This window comes from Onychostruthus taczanowskii, unplaced genomic scaffold (genome assembly GCF_017590055.1).
Source record: "Onychostruthus taczanowskii isolate IOZ18803 unplaced genomic scaffold, ASM1759005v1 scaffold63, whole genome shotgun sequence".
NCBI classification, from domain to species: domain Eukaryota; kingdom Metazoa; phylum Chordata; class Aves; order Passeriformes; family Passeridae; genus Onychostruthus; species Onychostruthus taczanowskii.
The window spans coordinates 4,866,764-4,887,833 of record NW_024504012.1 but is presented as its reverse complement, the minus strand read 5'-3'; the positions used below and the strand labels follow the sequence as shown (position 1 = coordinate 4,887,833).

Below are 21,070 nucleotides of genomic sequence, written 5' to 3'. Positions count from 1 at the left end.
GCCTTAAGCTGTGCCAGGGGATGTTCAGGTTGGACATTCACAGGAATTTCTACACAGAAAGGGTGACTGGACACTGGAAGGGGCTGCCCTGGCAGTGGTGGAGTCACCGCCCCTGGAGGTGTTTGAGGGCTGGACACGGCCCTCAGTGCCATGGTCTGGGTGACAAGGTGGTGCTGGCTCATGGGCTGGACTCGCTGATCTCAGAGCCCTTTCCCAACCCAGCTGAAGCTGTGATTCTCTGCGGAGCTCGGAGCGCGGACACTGACCGAGCGAGGCCGCGCTGCCTCCGCCCGCCCGCCGATTGTCCGCCGGCGGCCGCCGTGGCGGGCGGGCCCGGCCCAGCCGGAAGCAGACGTGTGTTTCGGGAGGAACGGGAAGCGATGGCGGCGGCCGAGGCCGAGTGGGAGCCGGCGGGGCTGCTGCCCGCCCCGGGGGGCGGCTTGGACTGGGGTGAGCGCGATTCCGGGGGCCGGGGCCGGGCCGGCACGGCACGAAGCTCTCCGGCGGAGCCGGGCCGGGCCGGCGCTGAGCCCGTTTTCTCTCCGCAGAGGCTGTGCTGGGCGAGGAGCTGAGCGAGCTGCTGGGCGCCGCGGCCCCGAAGGACGAGCCCGACGTGAGTACCGGGGATGGCGGGGGCCGGGTCCGCGCTCTGCCGACGGTGAGAGCCCCTGCCCGGCTCGGGGGGCCTCGAAGCAGCCTGGCAGGAGAACGTGGCCGCCCGGCCTGCACTCCGCGTCAGCGCTGGAGATAGCGATGGCTGAAGCACTGCGGGGCACGGCTGCGGAGCGGAGGGTGCCAGGGAGGGAGGCTGGGGTGAGGGTGCGAGGCGCCGACGAGGAGGAGTGGCGTTGTCACTGCCTCGGTGAAGGTGAACCCCGCAGGGCAGTGCTGGGGCAGCGCTGGCTCAGGGCTACCTGAGAGAACGGTGGGTGTGTTACACCGCCATCCACCCGGACTATTCTTTATCCCTTTGCTTATTGAATTACTTATTGATTTCTTCTTTAATGTAGGATTTTCTCAAAAAACCTTTGCTTGCAACCTTCTGCATTAATCCCTGTTGTTTTCACTGCCCACTTGTCCATACTGCGGGGCATTTACCTCGTGGATTCTCCTCTCCATGTTCTTCCCCAGCCGTGTCTCTGCTCGCTGTGTCCCAGTCCACCTCCAGCACGAGCCTGGGTTATCATCTCATGTAAACCCCATGTCCTAAGAGCATTCCTACATGTGTAGAACCAGTCACTGGAGAAAATGTGGGAACAGACTGATTGTACAAGGGAAAGGTATTCCTCGTTAGCAGGTCAGCCTTACTTGCTTGGGTGAGGGCTCTTCATGCACAGCTCACATTGTGGTTTTTTGGTCATTCTTCCTTTAAATGTGCTCTGATGAGCTTTCTTTTTGTTCTGATTGCAAGTACCATTATCCATGCAGTTTGCAGGCTTTTTGAGCCTCCCTTCACAGGGCAAGTTGAGAGTATAAGGGAAGGTATGATTGCAGTATGGTTTTCAGGAAAATCTTTGTTGTATATTTGTATGAGCTGGGTAGGTCATGTTTGTATTTTTCATGCAAGTGCTCATTAAGGGCCACATTTGTGTAGGAAACTGAGACTTAGAGATGCTCAAGCAGGATAAATGGATAAAAATGCCAGTTGTTGTTTTAAAGGTCGTATGATAATATGTGTGGAGTGATTTTAGCCTGTTTTGATTTTTGTTGGAAAAGGAAACTGATGTCCTTGGCTTTAGATGTTGACATCACTGTGTTCAAGTATAGGGAGACCTAACACATACCGTTAATCAGGTCTTGGGCAAATCAATCTTGTGTCTGTTTTCCTGCTACTGTCCTTGTGCTGCTTTTGTTTGTAAAGTGCTTTGAGATGTAATGGTGGAAGAGCATTAAAGAAATTTTTCAAGGTAGATGAAGGAAAGGCTGGCACCAGGTTCCTAAGACTTGTATTTTTTGTGAGATGGTTCAATGAACTTAGAACTTTTGCTTTGCAAATTACAAAGAAGAGTACGATAATTAGTGATGATCTTAAACTGACCTGCCCCTTCCTACTGGTGTAAGTTTAAAAGAAGTCTTGTTTTGTGTGTATCAGTTGAGAATTTCTCCTTTAAGGACTTTCATCTCTGCATACGTTTAAGGCACCTGAAGTTATTGATAGTTATGCTGTTTGTTTTGTTTTCTGGAGCTGTAAGAATGTGAACATAATGGCTGATGGTGTCAAAACATCTTTCTTTTTGTCTTGTCTTTTTTTCTGAACTTTCATTTCAGGAAAATGATCTCTATAACTTTCATTTTGATTTGGATTTGATGTCTTGGGACTCGGACCTTTGGAATATTACAGGCCATGCTTATGCAGGTAATTAACCTCCTATATTTTGCAGCTGTTGCTCTTCCCCTCCTGCCCCACAAGGTTGAGCTCTTAAAACTCATGTGGAACTGTTTGATGCCCTACAGCCTTTTGCTCTGTGATGGGAATTTGGCTGTCTTTCTGTAAGGGATGGGTGCAGCTGGCAAGGGCTGCCCTACGAGCCAAGCTGTATAATAGCTTAAATCTCCCTACATTTTCTGCTATGCCTTGCTTTGGGAATTAAATATCTGGTGTAGGACAGTGTGTTCTCTACTCTTCCCATTGCTACAAACCTGTGCAGTGAAATGTCTTTACCTGCCTCTTGCAGATGCGAATGTGAAGACAGAACCTTTATCACCAGCCACTTCCAGCTATTCGGTCCCTTCACCACCGTCTGTGGACTCTCCAGTGCAGAATGTGCCTGTATGCGAAACCCCCCATGTAACACAGCAACAGCTCTGACAGAACAAAAGCCCTGTGATTTACTCCTCTGACCAAATTCATGGCATAAGAGGAAACAGCTTATTTTCTCAACCCTTGCAAAAACCCATCAGTGGTGTTTTCTTATCTCTTTGTGACCCATTCAAATAAGAACATGTTCAGCTCTCTTTCCTCAGCTATGTTCATTAGCTTTGTTGCCAAACAAAATGTCTTCTAAAGGCTTCTGGGTCTAGCAGGTTGGTCTATGCCTCCCATTGCTCTGCTGATGGGGACAAGTACTTGTTGGGGTTTTTTTTTAGTGGCACTTGGCATTGGCCAGCATCAAATTGCAGAGTAAAACCTTTCTCCTGTTGGCTGCAGCAGCAACACAGATGTGATGAGAAGCAGAAATCTGAACTGCTGGTAGATACTGCTCTAAGTTTCTGAAGTGTTAATCTCCTGTACTTTCTGTCTGCAGGATGATGTGGACTTCAGCTGTAGCTCCCAGATGTCTCCCATCTCTCTCTACAGCAAGAGCTGCAGAAGCCCTGCATCCCCTGAAGGAGATGGAGGGAAGAAGCCTGCTGTGAGCATCTCTTCTCGATCTGGTATGAGAGAAAAAGTTACTTTTATCCTATAGATAATATGCGTGTTGTCTTGCATCCAAATTAATGCTATTAATTAACAGACACTAGATGTCCTATCATTTATGACTTGGATATTTGATCAGATATGTTTATTTTCAACAAATATTATAGACAGATAAAAAACCCCATATTAAAATCTACTTCATTATTGCTTGAATTACGTATTTTATACCTCTTGGTCCAGTTCTGACTCTTTCCTTTTCTAGCAAATAATTCTGCGAAGAGCCTGAAGAAGTGTGGTCAGACAGTGTCCAGGCCTTTGATACAACCCAAACCCCTTTTGCCTGCTGTGCCTGAAGCTCAGGCTAACATTGGCATCCCAGCTAAAACCATCATTATTCAGACTCTTCCCACGCTTGTGCCACTGCCAAAGAATCAGCCAGTTGTTAACATCCAGCCAGCACCTCCTAAAGGTAGGTGAAGTGTCTTGACTGGGCCAGGTCTTGTTGGTAGCATTGTCTGTTTGGGATGGCTGACAGAATGGAGTTAGGTTTGGTGTGTGAAAGAGGAGGAATAGGAGAAAAAAGAGTTCTACATGCATTGCTGGAAAAGCTTTAGGTTGAGAAGATGGCCTTACTCCTCTTGTCCTGTCCTGTGAGAAACAGCACTCACATGGGCATGGTGTAAAATGGAAGACTGCATTATATAATTCCATTATTTGGAATGGAAGACAGCAGCTGTGCTGAACACTGGCAGCTGTTGAGATAAAACTGCTGATTTGGAAGGATCTATAGGGATGCTTTGCTCTGTAGGGATGCTTTGCTTTGCTTGCAATGTCAGGTGGTGCATAAGGTGATTACAGTGCTGTTCTGTCATAACTGAAGGAAGGTCCAGTAGAATTAGTTAGCATGGCTTGAAGGAAGCTGGAAAGCTTGGGAGAAGTGATAGAAGCATTTTTTTTACTCACATGAAACTTCCACAGGATGGAGGGAGCATGGGTTTATGGCTTTTTAGTTCACTAAACAGCATTAAATAGAATGTTGTGAAATCTGCAAAAAATTGAGAGCTGTGTCAAAGGTTAGAAAAGTTGCTGATGTTAACAAGAGAAAAGTGACTACCTGCCCCAGGATAATTCTTCCTTGCTTCAGTTACCCTGTTACTGATTTTTGAAGTAGCTTGAGCTTTCATTTCTGGATCCAAAGCATTATTTCACTCTGCAGCGGGCGCCGGAGTGACACTGCTTGCCTTGCAGCACTTGCCAGCTGCAGTTGCTCGTTTCACCAGCTGATGGCCACAGTCCCTTGCAGTTGATTTCATAGACACTGAGGCATGGAAGGAAAAGGAGACAAATTCTTAAGGGCACATATCTAGAAATTATTGCAGTTGGGAAAAATTTCTCTCCATTACTGATTTCTCTTCCATCAGGTGTTCAGCCAAATCTGAAGATGCTGACATTTGTTGTAACGTGCCTAAGATTGCTAGACTGCTTAAAACACAGGTCAGCATTGTCAACGTGACCTAATTCTTGTTCCTTCTGATGTTCCAGCTGATAAAATACCATCTGGAATAAGGAATGCTGGGGATATGGATTTCTTTGGATATAAGTCTAGTATTCTGAAGAACAGCTTCTCCTTTTGCCCGAAGAAAAGTCAGGACAGTAGTTTCTGTGAGACAGTATAGAGGAAATACTTTTGTGAAAGCATGTCCATGCTTTCCTTTATCTGATGGTATGTTTAAAATGTCTCTTGTGGAGCTTCCATAACAAAAACCATAAGGATCTTTTCTCATCAGTCTAAATCCCCTGCATATGACAAGTTGGAAATACCGGTTTGAAATGTGCCGTTATCTTCAAAGAAGCATGAGAAGTTTTATTTTCACAGCCCCTTTTATAAAAGCTTAAAGGAGAAAGCATGGTCTTAGAGCATCATCTCTTTTATACATTAAAAAAAAATTGAAATAGTCTCAAATTCATCATTTAAGATTCTTAAACAGGGTCATACTAAGTTATGATGTCTTTGAGATTGTGTCTGGAAAAAAAAAAAAAAGGTCTAGTTTTACCCCCTGTGTAAGATCTTGGCACTAGGTAAGTTACTTCACTTTTCACCTTCCAGAAGGCTGGATAAGTGCTGTAATCCACTGTCGAGCATTTTGGTTGGAATGCTCAGCTGGAATGTGCTCTTTCTGAAAGCTGGCAAGGTCATCCTGTTACGAAGGATTAGAGAGACATTAATGTGTTTTCAGACAACAAAATGTTACTCAAGCACCTGCTTGAGTTAAATGTAGTTGTTGGACTGAAATTTCTTGGAAGTGACTGTTTTTAATTCCATTTCAAACTCTGTCAAAATTACCTCATTTTTTCTGCTGGCTTTTCTTTAAGCTCGATTCAGCTTGTGTATAAACTTTCTTGCATAAGACATTTTTCTAGAAAAATGCTCTTAGTGTGAATTGAAGCTTCAGTGTAAGTTTTGAAGGCTTTGCATTGTTCTTTTTTGTTCATCTTCCATCTCTCTGCTAGTTTGACTTTATCTGTGTGGCATGAGTCACTTCTGTGTAGTAAGTTTTCCATTGAATACAGCAATAAAGTACTTATGGACAAAAGGGAGAAGGAGGATTGAGGTAAGTTGGCTAAATTCTGTGAAAAGGTTGTTGAGAGTGCTTCAAGTATTAGCAATACTGAGTAATGTATATAACAAGTGTTGAATTTTATTAACTTTGAAGAGCTTTTGAGACAGGGCTTGGTTTATTGGATTCCTTTAATGTCTGCAGTTTTGGTTTGCAAGATGGATTAAGAGTCCTGTAAACTTTGGAACAATTTCTTTCCAATCCTGTTCTGTGCAATATACTAATGGATTTGAGATCAGCCGTGCAGGGCAGGAGAGGATACCCGTAGGGTATGCCCCTACGAAGTGGTGATGTACAAATCCATTTCATCCATGCTGAGCGCTGCTGTTCTTGTGTTCCAGGTCCATCTGTGGTGCTGCCCCAGCCTGCTGTGGTACAGCTCCAGGCTTCTGGGGTGCTTCCTGCCTCCCAACCAGTCATTGCAGTCACTGGAGGGGCCCCAGCACTTCAGAACCACACGGTGAAGGCGTTGTCTCCAGCTGCTGGGAACACCTCCAGCAGCGGCAAAATCCCGGTGGCAAAGCCCTTGCTCCAAAGCAGCTCCCCAGCCATGGGGCTGGATGTAAGTTCTGACTCTGTGATAGCTGCCAACCAAGGCTTGTGCACCTCTTTCAGTTACTTGCATGTGGGACCTAATGGTCCCTTCAGAGTCTCAGGAAAACTCTTAACAGGATTTCCAGCTGTGAGCAGGGAATTTAGCAGCTTGGCACAGAACAGGGAAGAACAGCTCAATATCTGCTGGCCTGCCTGGAGTTGCAGACCAGATGTGCAAGTGTAGTGGCAGAAGACAGTGCTGACTGATATTTTCTGTAACTTGTCTTCTCAAATGCAAACTCTCAGTGGCTGGACCTCTCTTACATACAGGAAGATTGGATAGATCTGATTTTTGATTAGTGCTAAATCACTTTTCTAATCCATATAATAAAAATGTTTCTTTGGAAGCAGATTAATTGGAAATTTCAATGCCTCTTGAAATCCCCATTTATCTCTCTAGATTTTACTCATGATTTTTAGAAGCTTCAGTTACCGAGTTCCATATGATCCTAAGCTCTTCAGGCTCCCTTTTGATAATTTATTGAATAAATAGAAGAGGGTTAAGCTCTCAACAATTACAGTGTGAATAAGTCAGTTTTTCCATAGTAGCTCTCAGTAAGCGGTAGGTGTAAACAGTAGCTTTTGAGATGTGTGTGGACTTTTTTTTCCCCTTCATCTGTGACATCTTAACCAGCTGGGTGTTAACTTGATGTAGCTTCTAGTAATTTGGAGCTGCTTTGATTGCATTTTGTTTTCCAAAGAAGACATGCTTGTGGAAAGGACTAAAGCTTCTTGTTGATGACTTCAAAACTCTGTCATTGCCCAGTGTGGTATTGCAAGCATGGTTGCGAGTTGAGGGTCCTATCACATCTCAGTGTAAGGGAGAAAAGACTGGTGAAAACACGTGGAATTTTGCTGTATAGGCACCTGCTTATTAGCAGTGCAGGTCACTGTTTCCCAAAAGCAGTGGGAAGCCTCTTCCTTCAGCTTTTTTGGAGGGATGTTGCTGTATAATTTCCTGGTGTCTGGGGCTGTCACTCAGGCTTGATGGTAACTTTTTCTCACTAATCATATTTGTGTGTGGGCTGTGTTTTATAATGGAAATATTGTGCTACCAGTAGTTTAGCAGCCATAGTACAGTGGAAACTTGATATTCAATGTGCAGGAAGCAAAGGTCTGTAGTAGGCAGAGCAGTTAAGTGTACTGCATTTTTTAGTGATAATTCCCTGTCATGCAAAGTTAAGTCAAGAGACCACAAATCAATGACCTGCAGTCACTAGATTTGTGACTCCCAGTAAGCAGGGCTAGCATGGCATCTTGCCACTGTCTGAATGTAAGGTTTAATGACAAAACCCCCTTCTTGTTATCATATTCTCTATATATATCCATGACATCAGGAGTCAGGTGTGCTGGGGTACCAAACAGGTGTTGGTTTCCAGTGGTGGTGGTGTTGGTATTTCCACCCAAAGCCATTTTGGGGAAGCAGTTTTAAGACTTGTGAAATGCTGCACGTTTTACCTGTGTTTGTTACAACATGAAAAAAAATTGCAGCTGCTCTTTGGCACATACTGTGAAAAAGTGCTTTGAGAAGAAACAAATGTTTTGGGATTCAGCTGGGGCCAGCAGGGTTAAAACATCTCCTGATTGCCTTGGACACCGTGTGCGGCGTTCAGGGCTGCACAGATTGAGCTGTCGTTTGAGCTCTGTAACACATGTGATTGTTTGCTAATCTGAGCAAATGTTGCAGGATAAAAAGAAACACAGCAGTACTTTCTTGTGGGCTTAGGTGGGATAAACTGTTAGCTTAACATTCAGACTGCCAGTGGATTACACTGGGATGGGCTGATGGCAGGCTGTAGGTGTGAGGCCCTGGTGGCACATGTGCTGCCTGCCAGCCATGATGAAGTGCCAGAATACAGAAAATCTAAAAAAGTTTAATTATGCAAAATAACTTCAGCATAAGTGTGGATTTCTGTTTGAAGAATCCTCATTTCTGTGCTGTGCATCGTGTAATATTTGTGTAACAAACTCATTGAGCAAGTTGTGTTCTGTTGAGTTAGAGACAAGAAAACCCAGAACTTCCATTAGAACAAAACCACCTTGCATATGTCTTGTATTCCTGCAATCAAAGATGCATCTTCAAAGACAGCTTTCATAAGGTGAGGTTAGAAGCCAGCTAATGCTCCGTTGAATGGTTTGTACTTCCAGCTCTTTGTTCACTTCCCCAGCACATGTACAAAAACTCTTTGGAGTATGGGAGACATTCTTGCTTCTAGAAGTACAGCTTGTGTTGGAAGGGAGGTTAAATTTTGCTCATAATTGAGTTTTCTTTGGAAGTAAATTGAGGTAGCAGTGTTTATTTGTAAAGTGCATGGCTCTGGAAAACCTCTGAAGACAGAGGACAATCTGAATCTGGTTAGTGCTGTTTGAAGCAAGGGTCTGTAATGAACCTGCCAGTTCTCCATATTTACAGCGTTTTTGTGTGTGTCTCTGCTAGTGGTGATATGGTTTTCAAAGCTAGAAAGCAGAAGTTGCATCACTGATTACTGATTGTTTTTAAGGCCAGTGTTCTCCCTCTACGGTCTGTGTTTCCTTAGACCTAGGAGTTGTTATCTTGAGTGGAACTTTAAAAGTTGCAGGCTGTAAAAGAAGTTAGCAGAAGTGTTTGCTACCTTTAACCTTGGTTCAGCATTTGTGCAAAGCAAATGCAGTTTGCTGAAGCAGACTGACATTATAAATTAGTTCCTTTCACTCCTGAGTATCAAAGTGCTTGGGCAGGGGGCATGTTTACCTTGGTGCTAGGCCAGCTGTGTAATGCTGGTTACCATACTGCTTCCAGGTTCAGCCTTCCCGTACCACTTCGCTCACACAGCTCCTTCCGTTTCCTGCATCACATTTAGGTGGGATTGGGTGTGCAGTTGTGGCATATTCCTTGAGAAAAGCCAGGCAAGACCTGGAGGGCTGCCCAAGGAGGACCTTAAACTGTTTAAGAATTGTAAATTAAAACAAAATAACTTAAGGACACAAATACTGGATTTCATTTTAGCAAGGTTTAAAAATTAGTCAAAATGTAGTTGGTGAGGCATATACTGAAGTGCAGGTACTGCACAGAGTACCTGGAATCAGGGTTAGGGCAGAGCTGCTGTTCCTCACAGCATTTGGATAACTGTGAGTAAAGTAGAGCAATCTGGATAAGTAACACATAAAATGTAGATGGCAGTGTCTGAAACAGTGACAGATGTACGTTAGGATGTATTCTTAGTGTAGAGGCACTGCGCTGGTGCTCTAACACCTTATTTTCTTCAGGGAAGCATGTTGATTTGCCAGAGGTTCCAGACATATAATTAAAAGCTGTCCAGTAATGAATAATCCTGAGCAGGTCTGCAAACAAGAATGGATGTAAACAGTTTGGTCTTTTCTGAGTTCATGATGCAGAACGTCTTTTTGAAAAGGGGAATATAACTCCTTGTTTGGAATAGCACACAACTTGAGCCAAAGCTGCTGCATGAACTCATGCCTTGTTTTTTCATCTCGGAACAGTTTAAGTGATCCTGGCCCCAGACTGGTGTGTTCTGTACACTGCAGTTCTTGGCTAGCCTGAATATTTTTTTTTGGTCCAGTTTTTATATGTCTGCAGAAGTTTTTTTATGTTAAATGTTGTACTTAAAAAATTCAAGACAAAGCTTAGTGTTAATGAAAATGTGTTAAAATCTTTTCCTTCTCCACTCCCTGCTAAAGAGAGAAACTGGAGTAAGTACAAACAACTTCACTTTCACAGACTTGGTTGGTGAAAGCAGACTAGACATATAATAAACGATCTTCATAAAAAACAGTTAGACCAACATGGAGGCAACCCAGAACTTTAGTGCACTGTAACACATTTTCTTCATCTTTGTCACCAAACTGCAGCATCATGAAGAGTGGTGTCTTCAAACAGCTTGTGGCCACTTTTGTTGAAGATGCCAGTGCCCTAGAACAACATATTGTCTGTGTGCAGGTAGATACAAGGAGAGACTTGAAAAGCTGTGGTTAAGGTTTTTCACATAGCCGAACTCAAAATCTGAGTTACTTACTGGTACTGTTTTGTGATTATACTATTTCCCTAGAATAATACTTCTGGAATAGTTCTCATCTTTTTTCTTTAATGTTCCTGCTCTGAGAGATACAGATTACACCAGGGTCTGTGCTGGTAGGTACTGAAGAATATTCAGGTCTGCGTAAGATGGATCATTCAGTTATCTGTCAGTGTAATTATCATTGAGGCACATCCAGTTGCAGCTTAAAAATGTGATGGAAGTCTTCTGTTCCTAATGAAAACAGAGTTGCTAATCTGTGAGGGAGAGGAAATCAACAACCTAGTGTTTGAACTTAGGATTTCAAGTAGTTTTGTATAGTTCTGCAGTATTCATCATTGTTATCCTTGTTGGCAGTGAGATGCTTTTGGTCTGGGTCATCCCACTCAGTGCAAACCACAAAATGAGTAAGTGGTAAAAGATGATGGAGTGTTCTTGCTTGGGAAAAAAAAAATCAGTCATCAGGACTGTTGGAGGATGTGGAGGAGTTGCTTTGAGCTGTCCCAGTCTGGTCTTGCAGACTGAATGCCTGCTAGTGGTTAGAATGGATTGTGTGCTCTCCTGGAATACGTTTGCTGGTTGAGCTTCATCCTGAAGGAATCCGGTTTGTGTGCTCTCAGAGACTGTTCTGTGATGTGAAGCAAAGCACTTTTAGTGGGACAGTCAGGAAATGTGAACCCAAGCCACACTCCCAATCTGAATTAAGATGTTGGTGTAGATGCACCCAGAGACTGCATTTAAACTGTCGTGTAAGTGCTTGATACACATAGAATGTGCAGTCTGAGATCAGCAACACTATTCAAAATCTCAAAAACTGTGTAGCATAGGTGGAAAAGGTACAGAAGCAGGTGTAATCAGTGTGGAAATACTTCCATACAGAGCAGACTGAAAAACCCTAGAAATTTTCTGTTAGGAAAGCAGATGACTGATTGTAGCCTGTAAAGTGGTGCAGGGAGAAGTCAAGGTGAAAGATATTCTTGTTGCCTTGCAGACCTGAAGATAGGTATTTTCTGTCTTTGTGATTTGATTGATCAAATCAAACTTGAGTATATGTTTGATGATCCCTGCATATAGAATGTTGAGAATACAGAAGAAAACTGAGACAGTTCAAGACCTGTTTTTTCCTTAGGTGTACCATGATCCTGAGGTGTGTCTGTGCAGACCATTCCAGCTCATTTGAAGCAGAGTATGGGAAGCTATGTGTGCAGACCTTTGACAAAGCAGAGAGGCAGAAATTCTGTGTGGAACGTAGGCAGTTTTAACTTGTGGATTGTTAACAGCCTGTGTATTGTGTGTTCAGGTCAATGTCTTGAGGCGGCAGCAGCGCATGATTAAAAACCGTGAGTCAGCCTTTCAGTCACGCAAGAAAAAGAAGGAATACATGTTGGGACTGGAGGCCAGGCTGGAGGCAGCCCTGCTGGAGAATGAGAAACTCAAGAAAGAAAACAGCACGCTGAAGAGGCAGCTGGATGAAGTGGTATTAGAGGTAAGAGACAGTGATGAAAGTCTGATTTTATACGAAAACAGCTGTTCAGGTGGAAGGTGCTACAACAGAGTTGGGGAAATATTGACTGTGAGACCTTTGAGGGTTTCTAGCCCAGTATCCCAGTCCAAGCATGACTTTCACCAACTCTAGGTCAGGATAGCTGACACATTATCTGGTAGATTTTCATTCTTTACTTCATGGTGCTTCTGAATATTTCACTGGATAGAAGCTGATCATAGTGTATAAACCAAAGTTTTGTTTTTAAGTAGTTCAGGAATGTATTCACACAAGTATAAATCTAAAAATCAAGTATAATTTGGTGTACTTGGCTTCTGACATATGCCTGCATATGTGTGACCCTCTTCTACTCAGTGTCTTCTGTTTTCTCTGTCTAGAACCAGAAGCTCAAAGTATCATCTCCAAAGAGAAGGACACTGTGTGTGATGGTGATACTGGTCTTTATAATGTTGAATTATGGTCCATTGAGGTAAGCTGCTTAGAAATTCCTCTTTGCCTAGCAAGTTTACTGTCCTGAGATTTTTTTTTTGAATCATTGATAACAGCCAGTGTTGTGTTTTAAAGCCTTGAGCTTGAAATCTGAAATCTGTCCTTTATTCTCCTCCTACTTAGGGGAAGATGCATCTGTATAATGGTTCCTCTTTTGAAATCCTTCTGGCAATAAGGGCTGGATCTCTTACATCTCATTTCTCCTGGTTTGGCATTTTTTTTTATTCGGCGCCAGCATACAGCAGTTTGTCTGCTCCATTTATACCTGCAGAGTTTAAGAATTGCATTTAGAATCCTTTTAGGAAAAAAAGTCAGACTTGGAGAGCTTATCTGCTTGCTCATACCTGTGCTAATTTCAGTAGCTATGACTTGAAGCTGCTTTAGTACTCAAAATACTCAGGAAATCTTGCTGTACATTCCATGCCTTGCAGTCCTCACCCTTAAGATGTGTCCAGCTGCAATCTCCCTCATTACATAGTATGCCCTTGTCTCCCAGGTCTGGTGAAGAAGTTGTTCCCTCTCCTTGGTTAGTTGAAGTGGTAATCAGAAACCTCTCTTGTTTGAACTGTTATCAGTAGGGCGTAGAAGCCAGAGAGCAGCAGGGAAAAGCTACATCACTTGACAGACACTTTATAAAAAAATCTGTGGAAGAAAGGAGAATAAAAAGAATTACTTCTTGCACATACCTGTCTATTTAACTTGGCTTTGGAACGTAAAGATCTTTTAGATTGAGCTGTTCATTTTTTCAAAAAGGCATAATATTTCAGTGGGATCCCAGTCAGCAGTGTCTGCATTTGTTCTCAAAATCCCAGTCAAACTAAAGGAATGGGATAAATATGGAGGAAGACTTTGTTTCTGACTGTGATAAATTTTTAGAAAGTGATGTTTGTATTTTTAGTATTATAAAAATTGCTAAAGCTGAAATGACTTCTGAAGTATTTGCACTTATTGCAAATATTATGTCAGGAAGTGAAATACAGCTGATAATTTTGCTTTGATATGGATGAGGTTAAGTTAGACCATTTCTTAGTGTATTTAGGATTTGTATTGTGATTTTTGACTATCAGGCAGAAAAATAATCTTCCAGATACTTAGGGATTGATTTGTACATTCCATCTGCATTTGAAGCATTACTGCTCACTTGAGAGAGACGCTGGTTGAGAATTACTAGAACCAGTCATTGTTCTGAAGCTGGGGGAAATGTACTTGTGTCTGCATTGCAGTGAGATGATGGAATGCATGAAACTCTTGTTAGTGATGAAAGGCTTGGGAACACAGGGAGATGGTGGAAAATCTTTTACCACAGCGCTCTCAAGTTTTGTGGCATCTTCCCTACCCCCAGGAATGAGCAAGGTGTTGAGCTCAATGGTAAGGTGTCGTCCTGATTTTGTAAGACTTTGTTAAGCCTTCTGATGTTTACATTCTTTCAACAAACTTTCTCACACACAGTTCTGTAAATAACCTAAGTTTTGCATTCTTTCATGGAGGTGGAGAGAATTGATGGACCTTTGGTCTGTCCAGTGGCATTGGAGAGGTGGCACTGTCACCCTCCAATCCACTGTCACCTTTGGAAAACTATAAATGTTGGAGTTAGAAAATAAAGGTGCTTCTTTTTTGTTCCCCTCGAGAGCAGCAGTGTCTGTGTCATCATTTCGTGTCTTATCACAACAGTAAGGCACTGCTGTCCGAGTGGGCTGGAAGGTCGTGTAGTGTTCATGTCTTTGCAGCACTCAGTAACTGCAGGAATGTGACAGCATTAACTTCCTGACAGGTTTGATGCTTAATAAAGTAGATAAAGCAAGAAGAAATCCTTGGATGTCTGACTGTTCCTGGCCAGTACACAGCTGAGCATGCCAGTGTAACAGCTGTGCCTGAACCAGGTGGTTTGCATCAGCGCTGGATTTAGGCAAAGAAAAGAAACCTAATTGCAAATTTGCAAGGAATTACTCTTCCTGGGTTTTTTTTTTTGTCCTCCCTAGCAGAAGAAACGCTCACACTGCAATTAAAATCCTAGGCTATATCAAGGTGGTGTGAATGTTTGATTGTGCAATACTCTTTAGAAGACCCAGAATGTGGGATATACAGACCATTTCTTTAGATTTCACTCCTCCCGTACACATTTCTTTCCTTTTATAAAGGTGTCACTGAATGGCAGCTCTATGAACATGACAGGATTGCTGTTCTGCTTAGTCCTTAACAACAGAAGCTTCCAATATATGTCCTTTTTTTCAGTTCCTGCAATTTCTTACAGAAATAAGTAATTTTTTCTTATAATATCCATGCTAGTTCAGCAAAAACATTATTTTCCCCCACTTAGCTAACTGTGGAATCCCTAATTTCCATGCAGTGGTTAGCTGGAGGTAAATATGTTCTGAAACCTTGTGTTGCCATTTTTTCTATGTAAGAAGTCATTTCACTTCCACACCTGAATGGAGGTGTGCCAGCATTTGGGCTCAGGATGTTTTGATCCAAGCATACTAGCAGTGAATATTTTGTTACTTAAAACCAATGAACCATTGCAAAGAGAGTGTGACATCCAAAAAAGCAAAATCATGGGAAATTCACCCCCTAAAATCAGTAGTAGACTTTGAAATTCCCTTAGCTGGCCTTATTGTAAGATGCTTCTTAGGTTCTTGTGGGAAGTGGTAGGAGTTTTTGAAGACGAGAGGTAAAACAAAAGGGCAGATGTATAGGTTACCTCTTTCTGTCTAATCAGAGAGAGCAGAAAAACAGCTGGATTGTTCAGGGTTGGAGATGTGAGGCTGAAGAACAGACAGTCCTGCAGAGCCTCCATAGCCTGCAGTGGATCAGTGAAGATGCAGTGTTTGGGCACTCAGCATCCCACAGAACAATCCCACCTGGATGGGTGGCTGTGTAGTTAGTTCTGTTTTCCTCTGCATTAGTGGATGTGTGTTGCACTAATAAAGACTAACACATAATTTTTTTAATCGGTCTTAAGTCTTGTTGCCTGTGTGTGTAGTGAGATGTTTGTAATGTTTCATGGAGGACTCTGAGACTGCTCTTCAGCTGTTTTAAGATTATGGAAAGCAGTCCAGGATGTGACAGCCCTTGGCAAACAAGTTTAGCAGATAAAATTATTCTGCTGACACAGATTTTCATGCTGACAGATAGGGTGGGGGTAGTCTGTAATGCTGAACTTGGGAATTTGGGGGTGGGGGTGAAAGTCTGGTAGGGAAGTTGGCCTGTTGACACAAGAAGTCTGTTTGAAAATACTGGAGGGAGAGTGCTGCCCAATCTGCTTAATTACTGACAAGCCTTTCAGAACATCCTTCAGTCTTTGACACAGCACCATGGTATCTCTAAGAAAAGAATGCAAGTCTTATTATATAGAAATTGAATGCCAGTGCAATTTGAGGACGTGGAAGAGGCTTGTGTGGAGTTAGTGATCACTCTGCAATAGATAGTTCTGTGTTACTACATTCTTTAGGTTTGTTGTTACTTTGTATTGAAAACTGAAGCTTTCAGTTATTAAAAGCAGAACTAATTTAGCAGGAATTCTATTAATGTTTCTCTTTTATCTGTTTGTTTTATATGAGAAGAGAGGCGCCCAGGAATTTCCCATCTGTGTGTGTCAGTAAACTATTCTGTAATCTGTGTGAGTTATTTGGATTTGGATTCAAGATATATAAAAACTTCCTTTTATTATTATTTAAGAGTGATTGGTAAGGTGTGTGGAGGGAAAAGGGTGCATTTTGGTTCAATTCATTGCTGAGATCATCCCCTTGCCCCAGCCTTGTATTCCATGAGGTGCAAGGCAGGAACTGGCAACCAGCAGCATTTGCCCAAAGGCTGTGAGCACACAGGCCTTGGCCACAGCAGGGCTGGGAGCTGGAACCAGGGCATCTGGAGCCAGGTGTCTTGGGAGCCAGGCTCTCCTGCCTCCCTGTGTGCTTTCTGTGGAGCCGGTGTTGGTCCCACTCCCAGCTGGCACGGCATACCTGAGACTTGATTGACTGCTGGCATTGACAAACAGCTAATTAGCTGTGCTGGTTTTTTAGCACTTACAACATCAAATCTGGTCATTTTCAAGTTATTGCAGTTCCTATATGCCTTTTTCTCCTCCTTTCATTTCCACATTTGTGTTGGACTATGCCTTAGAGTAAACAGATCTGAAAATGTGTTAAACAAGCACAAACAAGGCTGAAACAAACGGCAACCAAGCACATGTTCTAGTCTAAACAATCCATGTATTTATTTTGGGAATATTTTTATTTTGATTCTCTTCTCTGTTCTCATTTCAATATAAATTATCTTGTGTGTTTGTTTTGATTTTTTTTTTTTTTTTAACGCAAGTCCTACATATGATAGTAAAATATATGCAGGAAAATAACCCAAGTCACATGTAAAAAGCAGGGAGAGGAGAACAGTCACAGAAGATGCAAAAGATAAATTTTCTGCATTTCTTCTTGGGACCATAGCCTCAAAGCATGTAAGCTGGTGGCTGTAGCATTATCTTTTTGGCTATAAAAAGTGTTCACCTAGTTATTTCTTTCCCCATAATCAGTTTGCATAAGCTTACATGGTGGTTGTCACCTAGCAGCAGTCTTAGAGCATTTATTAAGATGTCAGCCAGCCAAAATGTGTCCTAACTACCGCTTTAGCCATGTAGTGGACAGAAAACAAAAAGACAAAGTTGGAGGGAGGAAAGGTATGTTTGTAAAGAGATGGGAACAGGAGGTTTGAGAGGATGGTGTGATACTGGTTTTTTAGTATTAGTAATTTAGTGTTTTCTTACAAGTTGGCTGCCTCTGTATGGCTGGAATCCCTTTCAAACTGGAAAACAGACTTGGGGATATGCAGAAAGCTGTATTTGTGGTGGAGGATGACTGAGGTGGTGATTGATGTTCAGCTGCTGCTTCAAAACCTCTTGTGTCTCACTGACCTCAAGCAGCTGCAGTAGAATGGCTGGCCTTTAGCAGAGATTTCATTGCAGCTCCTCTCCAGGGTGTCCTCATGGATTTTCCTCTACTTTCCAGGACTATCCTGGAAACTGAATATCTATTAAAAATTTAGATCCACTGAGCAGTTGCAAATAAAGACATTGGTCTGGCTGGCTGCAAAGTGATTTGTCTGCTGTTGTCATAGACTACAGCAAATGAAGAAGCAGTGACTTTTGATTCCTGAAAGACTTAGGGGTGTGTCTGATTTCTTAAATTAGTAGCACAAACAGGGAAAAAAACCCCACAAGTGCTAAGATTAATCATCTTTTACTGAAAATTAGGAAATTGCCCAAGGATTGTTCAGCTTGCAAGCTACCATGACCTTCTGTTTGTGGGGATAAAGTAATGAAAACACAAGTCCCTTATAGCAGTACCCAGATTAGCATCCCACCTAGAGTGTGCAGTGTGCTTGTCAGCACTACTGGGGTCTGCTGAGCTTTTGGAGCCTGAAGAACTTGGGCTGCTGACAGCACCATCCATTGAGCACACCTCTGTTGGTATCACTGTGGTCTAGTGCCCTTACCCAAGCTGAGCAATCTTGAGCTGGTGTGTGGGAGAGCAGGATTATTCTGGTGCCTGGTGCATTCAGCAGTGTTTTTGTGCGAATTTGCTTTGTTTGAGACTTTATGCTGGACTCCTTGATTAAAGAAACAGACCCGTTGTATGGTCAGCAGGAGCATAGGGATACCTCAGTGATGGGATGTTGGAAAGTTAGAGGAATAGTGCCAGCAGGGAGCATTTTCTGTGTGGGCAAAGGAGCTGGTCTTGTTTTCATACCATCACATGCAGCAAGTGGTGTTGCTGCAGAGATGTGGGAGCTGTGTGTTTGTGCAGATCCCACCCACAGCTGCCAGGCCAAGGTTCTGGTGTGGTCTGAAGTCACCTCTGTGCTGCCCTGGCAGGTGGCCCCAAGCAGTGACATGGCATGTTCAAAAACATCCCAACAGCCCTTTGAGTAGCATGTGCTGAGTAGGCTAAAGCCATGTGTCTGGCACCTGCCCAACATGAAGGGCAGTGACCAACAGCTCAAACAGCATTCTTTTGGCCTTACATTGTTTGTTTCCTTAACAGTTCTTCCTGGACTCTGTGTGTGCTCCTTCCTGCCCCATTCCAGAGCAAAATGGGGCAGGTTGGTTGGAACCACTGATGGCTTGCAGGAGGAGTGGAACTCCCAAACTCACAGTGTCTGCTTGAAGTATCTCTAAGAGGTGTTCTGAGAGCAGAGAGCTGCATGCAGATCATGGGCTGTACTTCAGGGTCAGTTTCTTTTCCTCAGTTCATCCACTCCTGGGCTTTTTTTGCACTTGGTGAAGGATAGAAAAGATTGGTTTTCTGCTTTTTGCAAGCCTCTGTAGCCTCCCATATGTCTTCAGGAAGCTGATAAGCTTAAATGTGATGTATAGTAAACCTGCATAAAAATTATGACAGTCAAATGCCTATTAATTTTGTACTCACTAGTAGAGAGGAACTGGTGAAATGTGAAGAAAAAACTGTGAGTTGAGTGCAGGAGGCTGCAAGAGGCATGAAAGAGTGCCATGTTAGCCAGGCCTGTGGCTTCTGGCTACCAAGTAAAGATGAAGCCCTCTGGGTGTTTGAGCAGAAACAGCAGAAGCATCAGAAGACATTTGAGGCTCTTAACACTTGTAGTACGGGAAACTTAATATAATGTTTGTGACACTGAAAGAACATGTTTCAGTGCTGAGCTGAGTGTACATTTGTGTTGGAGATGGCCCAAAGATATAAAACTGCTTCTGCAGCGCACTTTTGGTCTTGTGTTGTAGTTTCTTATTGAAGACAGAGAGAGAAATCGAGAGAAAAAGGACAGGCTGAGTGAATTGGACATAGGTCTAGGTTCCAGACCTTTCAATACCTCTCTTGATAGGTTGATGCTTGAATAAAATTGGATATCTTTGGCTTTCTTACAGACTACAACTCTGGGAACAGGAAGGGATTCCTTCCTCTGTCCTTTGCTGATCACAGCCACGAGTTTTGGCAGTAAAGGCCAGATCATGATACAGAGTTTTCCAAGCAAGAAAAAAAAAGTGCTCTGGGTGTCAATATTTGTTTTCTTCCTTTCTTTTTCAGAGGCTTTATTTAAAAAAATTGCTGTTTAAAGAATGCAAAACACAACAAAAATATTCAAAAACTCCACTTTGGGTTGCTTTCCTCCTCTTCCGCTGCAGAGGAAGAAGGCTGGGCTGCTCATTCCAGCCCAGCACTCAGAGAGGGCAGCTGTGGAGCAGCCCTCAGGAGAAGGCAGAGCCTTGCTGTCAACAGACGGTGCACTCATCGGGACTAGAAATGAGAAATACTTTCCAGAGAGTGTCTGGCACTATGGCAGCCTTGTCTGGAATCAGTTAGGAAGAGGACAAGGTCTTTGGTTGGTGTCTCCTTGCAATGTCAACTTTAGCTTGTTGGAAACTTCCCAGTTCATACTCAGAGTTCTGTCCCCAGAAAACTCTTTGTTATGATACCATTATTGGCTTTCGTCTGCAAATTACTGTACAACTTAAATGTCAGTATTCAAAACTTGAAGTGCCCAGGATTTGTTCAGCCAGAAGCACAAATGAAATTTAGTTTGGGCTCCTGGCAAGACTTGCTTTCACATTTATCAAACTGACATTCAAACCAAAGAAGTAAAAATACAGCTAAAATATCAGGTGCCGTTGAATGCCTGGAGAAACCGTGGCAGGACTGCTGCTTTTCTTTCCCTCTTATAATCAAATTTATCTACACGTCGTAACAAACATCTGCATGAAGTATTTAGTGGTTCTTTCTTTTTTCACTTGGATCTGGTTTTGCATCTGAAACAAGCCAAGAGCTTAGCCAGCTTGGACAGAGTGTGTGTGGCTTATGAAAACCCTTTCATGCTCACGGTATCTGAGATGTCCAAATGCAGGCTCTAAAGCTTTGCTAGGCACCCCAGGTGTGTGAGTGAGCCAAACAGGAAAGATTCCAACTTCTAAAAGACTGTCTTGCCCAATAAAGCCAATTCTTAGCTTCAGTCTTTTTTGACTTGTAATGTGGGGCAGTAACTCAGTTCCTGCAATGAGCAGGACTTGCACAGGGCAGGTATGCCAAAGTACTCTTCCTTTTCTAGCTTCTCATCTTGTAGCTCAACAGGATGAAGAAACTGTCAATGCTTTTGCTATCTGTCATATTAAACCAGTTCTTAAACCAACTGTTGATGTCTTAGTTGAAAATACTGTTTTTTCTGAAGCTTTCTTCCCTCTGAATGGGATCTTCTACCTTTCTTTTTCACATTTTCTGTTCTCTTCTGCCTGATGCTTTCAAATGCCCAATATTTACTTCCTCTTCAGTGTCATGGTGCTGGGATCTGTTCTGTAGACCCTTGCTGTTGCTGCTTGTATTGTTGCTCTTCTGCTTGGCACTTGTGAAGCTCAGCGTGCCTGAGGTCGGCAGATGTTTCCAGATGCAGCTCTGCAGGACAGGTCCATCATCATCATCCCAGCTGCTTGAAGGGATCCCTTGCTCCTAAGTTATGCTTTTCCCCCATATTAATTTGAGATGTC

At 43.0% G+C, this 21,070-nt stretch overlaps 1 protein-coding gene across 3 annotated transcripts in view; it reads left to right on the top strand.

Moving 5' to 3' along the window:
• The first annotated feature begins 289 nt into the window (after nucleotides 1–289).
• ATF6 (activating transcription factor 6) overlaps nucleotides 290–21,070 on the top strand; it is a 74,536-nt gene continuing 53,755 nt past the window's right edge. For 2 of the 3 annotated variants that reach the window (XM_041420018.1, XM_041420017.1), the window contains exons 1-9: nucleotides 290–450; nucleotides 549–613; nucleotides 2,269–2,356; nucleotides 2,676–2,770; nucleotides 3,246–3,375; nucleotides 3,621–3,827; nucleotides 6,318–6,538; nucleotides 11,884–12,069; nucleotides 12,465–12,556. In XM_041420018.1, the coding sequence (XP_041275952.1) occupies nucleotides 381–450; nucleotides 549–613; nucleotides 2,269–2,356; nucleotides 2,676–2,770; nucleotides 3,246–3,375; nucleotides 3,621–3,827; nucleotides 6,318–6,538; nucleotides 11,884–12,069; nucleotides 12,465–12,556 (1,154 nt within the window). In that variant the 5' untranslated portion in view covers nucleotides 290–380. Of the gene's footprint in view, nucleotides 451–548; nucleotides 614–2,268; nucleotides 2,357–2,675; nucleotides 2,771–3,245; nucleotides 3,376–3,620; nucleotides 3,828–6,317; nucleotides 6,539–11,883; nucleotides 12,070–12,464; nucleotides 12,557–21,070 lie in introns of those variants that run through there. The other variant, XM_041420019.1, reaches the window with a different exon arrangement.